Source organism: Conger conger, chromosome 16, assembly GCF_963514075.1.
Source record: "Conger conger chromosome 16, fConCon1.1, whole genome shotgun sequence".
NCBI classification, from domain to species: Eukaryota; Metazoa; Chordata; class Actinopteri; order Anguilliformes; family Congridae; genus Conger; species Conger conger.
The window spans coordinates 4,808,287-4,818,858 of record NC_083775.1 but is presented as its reverse complement, the minus strand read 5'-3'; the positions used below and the strand labels follow the sequence as shown (position 1 = coordinate 4,818,858).

Below are 10,572 nucleotides of genomic sequence, written 5' to 3'. Positions count from 1 at the left end.
GGAAGCTGAGGATCTTTGCTGATCTCCCACTACCTGACAATCTTTGATAGTAATGAGATGACCACACCCAACTGTGTGGATATAAACAGTGCATTAACATGAGCAATGTTTTAACTTGGACTTAAACCTGTCAGATTCATGGCTCTGGCGGCACGGATGGTGCAGTGGGCAGCACTGCCGCCTCACAGCAAGGAGGTCCTGGGTTCCAATGGGTTGCGTGGGTTTGCTCCAGGTACTCCGGTTTCCTCCCACAGTCCAAAGACATGCAGGTTAAGCTGATTGGAGAGTCTAAATTGCCCGTGGGTATGAGTGTGTGAGTGAATGGTGTGTGTGCCCTGCGATGGACTGGCGACTTGTCCAGGGTATATTCCTGCCTTTCGCCCAAAGTCCTGGAGCAATGTGGGTTTAACGCCCTTGCTCAAGGGTCCAACAGCTGCGCTGGTCTTATTGTGGCTAGACTGGAACTGATCAAAATTAAATCCACGCTAGCCTCAAAAACACGCCAGAATCCCTGCGTCTGCGCCCATGCGACCCGTTTTGTCAACCCGCAGATGTGCGACAACAAGCGAGCAGACATCCTTTGTCGTCATTCCCGCCATTTGTAACAACGCTCTTCCTCGGATGGGAATGACATTGATCAAGACAGACGCTTAAGCTGTAGAGCCAGAAATGGCCACTAGGTGTCAGCGAAGTACACATCTGAACCGTCACCGTGACCGTCAGTGTAACGTGCTGCAGGCGTCGCCTGAAGGCGCTAAATTATCAACGGCTGATATCTCTGATGCGCTGTACACTAAGGAGCACTTGGAATTATTCAGTTAGATATTGTTCCGATTTTAGTCCTACATTATTTATCTATAAAGTATGCCCCCTGCCCCCATAACACCAGTCACTGATTTTCCAACATTAAATTAATAAAAAAGAAATGTAACAATAACAATGCATTCACATGAATTTAATTATGCCCTTCTGTTTTACTGTTCCTGGTGTTTTAGTTGCCAAAACTGTGGTATTGCTACTTGGTCAGTTTATCTGATTATTCCACGAGGGTTCAAGTTTTTATCTAAAACTTCCCTCTCGGGTCTTCAGCGCACTTGTCCCTGGTTATCATTTGCACTTTATTGTACATCGCTCTGAATAAGAGCGTCTGCTAAATGACTATAATGTAATTGTACTGTAATGCAATTGCAATGTAACTGTAATGTAATTAAATGCGTTGTCAAATTGCTCAAGTTGAGAGCAGGGCTAGTTCTAAGCATAGGTGACAATCCAAACGTGCTGGAGTACAGAGCCAAAAGAACAGAACCACTGTACCACCGTCCAAACGCTTACAGACTACACTGTTTGTATGAGTTGAATGTATGCACACGTAAGTGTGTGTGTTTATCAGTGTGGCTGTGTGCTTTCTGATGTGTAATCATAAAACACACGTTGCTGTGTGCGGTTCAGTGTGTGAGTTCCACCCCGTCGCGCGGGAGGAACCCCAAAAACAACATCACGGATGAGTGGGGTGCCCTGTCCACCCCCGCTCCCGTGGAGACAGTCAGGAGTAATGGGACCCCCCGAGGAGGGGTCGTCACCGGACCCCCCCCCTCCCCCCCACGACCCTGCACCCAACAACGGTGTGACCATGTGACCCCTTCAGGAAACTTTGCCTTGCATTCAAAATGCTGAGTAGGAGAACATAAATATTTTCTGGGTTTTTTTGTTGTTTTTTTTTTTTTTACGAAAATGTTCATGTTCTTGTCAGTCATTACATTTTATTTAAGCTACTTAGAGTTGATTAGACTAAACAGGGGACATTCCCCCTAGCCTTCTTCAAGTGCCCAATAGCTGTGCGGATCTTATTGTGGCTACACCGGGGTTCGAACCACCAACCTTCTGGGTCCTGGCCACGTCCCTTTGCCACAAGGCTAAAGGCGCTATATAAATGCCAGACATTTACCATGTCTGTCTCAGCCCTGCTTCATTAAAACTGGGCAATTTTAGGAAAATAAATCCAATCCCTAGCCCTAGCCAACTAGCAATTTAAACAACACATTAAAAACACATTTTCCCAATAAAATATCAGCATTTTGAATTAGTTTGTTGTATTAGGCCTACATCTGCAGTCTACTGATACATCTACTTTGTGGGCCGGTTTCTATGATTAAGATTAGTCCTGGACTAAACTGAGTTTTGTACCGAGAATCTCTACTCAGAATTGACTTTAGTCCAGGACTAGTCTTAGTCTGTGTCTGTGAAACTGGCCCCTAAACATTATCACCAAATTTAACATGTTCCCTTTTTGAAAAAACACTACAGTATTACTTTTGCATAGTATGTTGCTGCATAGGAACAGAAAGATGCATGGAAAAGATGTCCACCTGTGTTAAGACTTCTATGGCTGCACCAAAAACTGACTTGAACCGTAGGACTGTAAGTGTGCGTCTTTGCAATTATAGTCACTTGCATAGGGGGTTAATTAAGTTTAAATCAAATACTGCTTTCCACACTGTTGGAAGGAGGGGGGGGGGGCACTGGATGTCACCTCCATATTTTGGTACTTGGGACACATCGCTACAATGGAAATTCAGATGCTATGGAAACTAGGCTATCAAGATTCCACGTTTGTCCAATTTATGAACCACAACTTGCCATTTCAAAACCACGTCAGGGAATTAACTAAAAGCCGAGTACTTACTAGGATGTTGTAACTGTGGAGCAGTAGCCTATAGCCTATTGCTTTGTGGAAGTGAATGTTTGTTTCCCCTGACGACCGACTGACTCTAGCAGATATCGGAAACATATTTTGACGCGAGCGAGTACCCGGCGTCTCCCAGGCGCCGCGCAGATTAAAGGAAAGGATCGTAAATTAAAGTCTTTAGCTTTTAATCCTTTTACAAAGACTAGTCAGACAGTCTGCAGGGGACAGGCTATTTCACCATGACTTGCAGCACATTCTTAATCAGTGTTATGCGTAAGAATGTCGAAAATAATTATATAAGTGATGTTTATATTGTAATAAGGAGTAGGCTATAGAACAACGGGACAACTTTTGTCCATGCATGAATTCCAATTGTACGCCATTTCTGTGGACCTTTTGTTTTGCGAACCAATTTATTTTTACATGTAAGCTATTTTTACCTATTTTTCCTTTCTCTTTGAGGAGATTCCGTCAGCTTCTAAGCGACCATTATGGTGCAGTGGACAATTAAGGCGACCACATAATAACTTAACGTTGTTTCACGTGGAATAGAATTAACTTGTGCACTTATTCTTGTATATTAATGCAAAATCAATGATGAATAATTGAATTAATTACCCCTATTACTACCTCAGCTTCTGATGGGTTGGTGGGGGGGGGGGGGTGGAAAGTAGAAATGGGGGGGGGGGGGGGGCGTAGAAAGTTGAAATTGTGGTTCACGTCACTGGGCACAGGTAATGGGTAATAGGTAATAGGTCAGCGGGTTTGCGTCCAAGCACAGTGGAAAGGATGCGGTTTGAGATAGATTTGCCTGTAAACACAGCTGGTGTCGAAATGAAAGGACGTGGGTAGTCACTGAGCTGAGTGCCACTCCAAAATCTTACAAGCAGTGGATAAATGAGGAGAGTCGTAAATAAAATTAAAAAACAACTCAATTTCAGTGTTTTTATTTGCACTATACTTCACCACACAGATATAAAGAATAAATATCAGTTATCAATGCGCAATATTAATCGAAACCAATATTACCTCTGCAATTACAATGATCTCAGCTGCAGAATAAGACTTGGTCTTGTAGGTCTGAGGTCCATAGAAACACCTTTCCCGAATAATGGAAAACAGGTTTCTGGTCCATGAGCATATTTTTAATTCTCACAAAACTGTACACAGTACATAATACAATAATACTTAATACTGACCCTTCTAATTGGCATACAATTAAATGTCACCATATATACATACAATATACATTCCTACCCTCGGTAGTGCATAGAAAAATAACAACGTAGGCGCTATGCTTTCATATTGGTAAAACCGGGTTCATCTCAGGTCGAGCAAGCGCATTTGCAGTCCGATATGACGGGGTATTGAACCGTTATCCAGGCGCATTTTACCCCCGATCTGCGCTGTCGGCACTTCCATCGCAGTATCGTGAAATGGACGGACTTGGCCGGTTTACAAACCATCCCCTCCGGCACGGAACACGACCGTTTATTGAGGCAACTGCTAATTTTCACGTAGCGCGGCCAAAATCTGTTCCCCAGGTCGGTCCACGAATAAACCACGGGACAAAACGCGTAGGACCAGAGCCAAAGCTGGAGCCGCTTCCGAAGCTTTCGGCTCGGTTTGCTCTTCTTCCCGTGCTGAATGTCAAAGTCCATTGACTCGATTTCCTTTGGCATGGTTCCGGTAAGCTCCTGGATAAGGGGGTCCAGCGGGACGTCCGAATCGCTCAGTCCGTGACCACCTGTTCGGTTGTTCTGCGGCGGTGATACGGACATGACGCCGGAGTCAAAGTTGTCGCCGAGTAAACTCATTAGTTCGGTTTCGTTAAGATCCAACTCTGTGGGGTCCAAGACGGGATCCGGGTCTTCTTTGAGGTCAACGATTGGCAAACTGTCGCTCGGAATGGGGCGAAGGAGATAAAAATGTTGGCACATGCCACCCTCGATTCCAAATCCGAGGGACAGGACCAGCACGCACACCGTTAAAAGTGCGCGTGGACGACCCATGCCGTCGCCGTATCACTCAACTGTGGACGTATGAATTAAACGATTACACGGACGAACCAAGCATCTATACTCCAAGGTGACGCTGCACAGGTCGAACCTGGTCCAGTTCTTGTCCCAAATCCTGGTCCTCTTGAACTGTAAAGGTGAAACAGCGTCTTTAGAGTCTAGTTTATAGCGAGTCCTTGGGAGGCAGTAATTAGTAGCACGTTTTAATTTTCATTCAGTGCGCAAAGAAGTGCGGAGTGAAAGTTTACGGATGCATCACGCACTGCTGAGACCCCCGTCCCTCTCCTGCACGTTTACGCGTGACGGTATCAGGTCTACGCCTCTCGAGTTTTAAAGTCCTGGGTTCCGCGGGTCCACACGCTTCCCCGTTTCTTCACCAGGGTGTAAAAGTGCATAATCACCTGGCCCGTCAGATATATACGGTGATGTAATCCACAGACCCCTTCCCGGTGTGGGTTTGTATGGCACGAGAGCCCTCTATCGGTAGATTCATTTCATCTTGGGGGTTACTGCCGGACTACCGAAGAGTACTATATAATCGCGTTCTCAAATTCATGTAAATAATATGAACGGTTATTTAATTTACGCATTTAAATAGCCTGACGGGTGACTACTCCCACCTACTCACATCAGTATTCATGTTTCTTTGGCTTTTATACATTTATTGGTGGGAGAGATATAGAATGACCGGCAAAGTATTGTTAACGACAGAGTGAAACATATTATTTTTGCTATATATACATACACACACATATACACACTCACACACACATACATACACACACACACACACACACACACACACACTCTCACACACACACACACACACACACACATATACGCACACACAAACATACATACACACACACATACACTCACAAACACATACATACATACACTCACACACATACACACACTCACACACACACAAACATACATACACACACACACATACACACTCACACACACATACATACATACATACATACACACTCACACACACACATACACACACTCACACACACACACACACATACACACACTCACACACCAATGGTGATTGGCTACCATGCAAGGCTCCAACCAGCTCGTCAGGAGCATTGAGGGGTTAGGTGTCTTGCTCAGGGACGCTTTGACACACCCACGGCGGTCCCTGAGCATGTATTTCCAGAGGTGACGCCCAACCACCTGTTCATCAATTTACATCAGCCACTGTACAAGGCCTGCTCTCACTGTGAACCACGTTCTCATTACGGACGCCATTTTGTATCCAGAGGTCGCAGCAGGCAGAAACACTGGTCACACTTTACAATAAGGTTCATGATGGACAAATACATTAATTAAGCATGGGATTAACACACACACACACCGACACGTACATACAAACACACACACACACACACACACACACACACACACACCGACACGTACATACAAACACACACACACACACACACACACACCGACACGTACACACAAACACACACACACACACACACACACATGTACATACAAACACACACACACACACATACACACACTCTCACACACCGACATGTACATACAAACACACACTCTCATGTACACACACACACACACACACACATACACACACCCCCACCCCACACACACGCACACATATACATACATACATACATCAATGCACACATACACACACACATACATACACGCACACACACACACACGCACACACACACTCACTCACATACATACTCACTCACACACATACACAGACACACATATGCATGCACACACTCCCTGACACACTCACTCACACACACAAACACACACACAAACACACACACACACACACACAAACAATCTCTCCACAAAAAAAAAGAAAGAAAGTTAATGCCGTCTCCCTATTTCAGCTCACAGACACCAGACTAATTGCGCTTAATGGCGGCCGGCGGTTGCCAGATAAATAGGCTGCTTTGTGACTCCTGCCAAGAGAGCTAAAGGCAAAATGTCACAGCACCCCACCCCCCCAGAGCTGAGGAACTCTGGACCTCTGGAGCTGCGGGGCTCTGGCCCAGCCACTGCAGGGATGTAGTGCACAGTATAAATGAGCTGCTTCTGAATCATGGATGCAGGGATGAACGCACGCTCGCTCTTCAGAGGACTGAGGACTGGAGAATGATGCTGCAATGCAACGGCCCGGCAGTTATGGCCGTTCATAATGAACACATGTAGAAGAGTAAGAAGCACTGCTTCTACGCTTAACGGCTATTATAAGATGACTATCACACACAAGTGTCACATTGCACTGTATAATTTTACCAGAAGTTGTATATGAGTGTAACAATACAGTACAACAACAGCAAGAATGTGTTCTGATTAGAAATGTGCTCTCTGTAACTTACTGAAGGCCAGATGCTCTGAATCGCCTGTTCTCCTTATTTATTGTGGCTTCCGTGCTAATTACTGCATCTGATAGCCATTTAGATAATTCACAGAAAAGTACTAATTTTGTATTGGTATTTGTCAAAGCAAGCTAACATACTGTGACTCGGTCCAAATACCTGACAGCAATTTTCCATCTAGCCAGCCAGGTAACCGTTTTGTAGCTACAGCTGTGTGTTTTGTAAGATACCTGTTAAAACACGCAAAAATAAATGATCTGAACCACGTTCAGAACGATAACCATCGGCTAATTCAGCCCCTCCAGGCATACATTCTGTTGTAATTTATGTCATTTAATGTATGCCTGTACAAGTTACATTCAATTGACTGAGTATTCATGTGGTTTTTAGTAAATTCCAAACCCAAAGAGCGCTCATAAACATTCAATGGGTATGGCCCGCGTACAGCAACAATTCTGTCATTTCCAAAGTAAAAAGCAAACATGGCTCAGGCAGTAAGCGCAGTCGTCTCATTGGCTCAGGCGGTACGAGCAGTCGTCTCATTGGCTCAGGCAGTAAGAGCAGTCGTCTCATTGGCTCAGGGAGTAAGAGCAGTCGTCTCATTGGCTCAGGCAGTAAGAGCAGTCGTCTGGCAGTCGGAGGGTTGCCGGTTCGATCCCCCGCCCGGGCTGTGTCGAAGCGTCCCTGAGCAAGACAGCTAACCCCCAAATGCTCCTGACGAGCTGGTCGGCGCCTTGCATGGCAGCCAATCGCCGTCGGTGTGTGAGTGTGTGTATGAATGGGTGAATGGAGAAGCATCAATTGTACAGCGCTTTGGATAAAGGCGCTATATAAATGCCAACCATTTACCATTTACCAAACAAACCGTACAAAACAAAACTGCACAAGTCAATACTTTCACCATCCTGGTTGGAAAAGGAAGGCAAAAAACAACGACATTTTCTTGCAATTATACAGGAGGCAAAAAAACAACAGCACAATTTAAAAATGAACCCAGACCGAATTAACTTGAGTTACGCCGTTCACAAGCAGCTGTGAGCACTTCTTCTGGTCCAGACGACTCACTGCAAGCACACATTTTTGTGTTGTTCCCAATTCAATCAATTATCCTGTTATTACTGGAACATAGTGCAAATCGCAATGCTATCTAGCTAGAAGAAACAGGTACCTGACATAGTACTTTTCATGAAAATCAAATTATATCTTAAGCCGGTTTGGACACTTTGTGTGGCTTTCTCAAAAGAATGACAGAAGTTTTAATCACCTCCAATATTAAGAAAGAGCTGTCGGTTACCCAATCAGACCAGCAATCTCCATCAGTCCGTACTTTTTGGGGGGTCAGGCCTGGTTTTTGGGGGGGTCAGGCCAGGTTTCCCTCTGTTGCTATGTAAAGCATTTCTGCATCAGTTATAAAAAATAAAACAGATTCATGTTTTTTGCTGGTTCTGCTGCAGCAACGACTGACATCAGTCTGGTATCCAGGCACGCATTACAACCGCTGCTGAAACCATGGTGCATTTCTCCAGTGACGTTCCAGAGAAACCAAAGATTCTACATACAAGACATACAAATAAACACGGCCCTGTTAAAAGACACAGTCACGGTCTGCAACTTGCTATGAAATGCCATTTTAAATGTTATTCGAGGATACCAGAGTTTTGCCTGAAGGGTTTTTTTTATGTGGTTCAAATTGGTGTTCAAAGACTTATGTATATGAGGTTGTGTTTCTTTGTATACTGTGTGAATTTAAGTACATGCTTGTGCATGCACTGTGTGTGTGTCTGTATGTGTGTGTGTATGTGAGTGTGTATGTATGTGTGTTTGTGTGTGTCTTTATGTGTATGTGTGTGAGTGTGTGTGTGTATGTGTGTGTGGATACAGATATACTGTAGGAATGTGTGTGTACATTTGGTAATTATATACATTCAGTACCTGCGCAAGGCTTCCCATAGAGACGCTGAGATAATGCTGCTAAACTGGCACATGGAGTCAGTGGAGCTGCAGACTCGCACAGACCGGCTCAATTTCAGCCCCAGTGGGCTCTCCGCTCGCGTTCCTGCCTGTGTTCGCGCGACCACTTAATGACAGTAAAACCCGAACTAACCACCGACGCGCCATTATGGTGACAAAAACGTGCACGAGCAACATTTTACTCCCTGTCGAATTACTCCCGATTCTAACAGCTATTATGGAAGGAGCTGAACAAGCTGAAAAATGCATATTAAAAGTGTTTTTGTGGGATACATACTTCCATACATTTTCTTTGGCCTCACCAGGCAAGTGGAACCAAGAAAGGGAAGATATCTTGTTACATGAGGACATAAATGTATTCACACCTCCACTGCTGACTGTAATTACTTTATTTATATATTTACAATGACTTTGGCGCTAATCTCACAAGTTTGTGCTGAATTTTCAAAAAACCTTAGACACAACACTGAAAACGGTAACACAGCCTGTTGAAAAAAACTTTTCATTGTGCATTCATATCTTTGACGAAATCTTGCGCTTCAGAATCATTCGTTTCAAATAGCTAATTTATAATGAAACACGAATGGAACATTCGTTTAGAACACCCACACACAAGATACCGTTAGTTTTTCGTGTTTCGTATTTCGGGCCTTACACCGTCAACCTCCAAGCTGAGAAGAACTGCCTGTAACAGTAGAACATGGAACCAGAGGAGCAGTTCCATAAAACTATGCATTAGGAGTAATGATAAATGACCGCAAGGTCCTGAAATCAGTTCCACAGTGATTGTAAAAAACAAACAAACTGTAAGATAAATCCTCTAAACACTGCTGTCCCCAACTTTGTATTTTGTTTAGCTTTCATCCTTATGCGTACTGAAAACAGAAAACTGGGTTTAAAATGGCAATTTCCCAAAAGTACACGGGTCGGTGACAATTTAGCTGCACCTCCTGGGTTTACATACTTCAAAGCTAGTAACATTTTAAAGCAGGAATAAAAGCAGGGGGATTGATAGATGGAGCAGCACATTCTGGTATTTTTTAAATTTTTATATACAAGCTTCGGGTCAAGGGTTAGGGTTAGGTACCTATTTATTACGACACTGTCAACTTGCATAGCCTAGTGCCATTTATCCGCTCCCAAGGTTTCCTAGAGTAAAAAAAAACAAAACAACAACCGAGATGTAATGGACGCAACAAAACGCGCAACTAAAACTAAAAGATAATACCCTTGACCCTTCTCGACGGTGTTTTCAGGATACTCAAAACGGAGAGTTTAAAAACACCGTGGGCAAAAAGCTCCGCGGGATTACCTCATCGTATAATGAATGTGGCGCATTGACGCGCGGAGTCTGGCGCGACCATGTCTGACGGTGACTTCGGATTCCTGGTTGTAGTGAGAGACACACAGGAATCCCGCAGTGACGGCCAGGACCCATGGAAGAGGGCAGGGGACAGCGAGTCCGTGGCCGTCCGGGAGGTAAACACTTCTCCCGCGCGGAGGAATTCGGCGC

At 44.5% G+C, this 10,572-nt stretch overlaps 1 protein-coding gene across 1 annotated transcript; it reads right to left on the bottom strand.

The window, feature by feature from the left end:
• Positions 1-4,011: 4,011 nt before the first annotated feature.
• Positions 4,012-4,698, bottom strand: LOC133115012 (noggin-3-like). The gene has a single exon (XM_061224713.1). The coding sequence runs from the start codon at positions 4,696-4,698 to the stop codon at positions 4,012-4,014; it is 687 nt and encodes a 228-aa protein (XP_061080697.1).
• Between the last annotated feature and the right edge of the window lie 5,874 nt (positions 4,699-10,572).

Coding starts and splice junctions, on each gene's coding strand:
- LOC133115012 (XM_061224713.1), bottom strand. CDS start 4,698: ATGGGTCGTCCACGCGCACTTTTAACGGTGTGCGTGCTGGTCCTGTCC.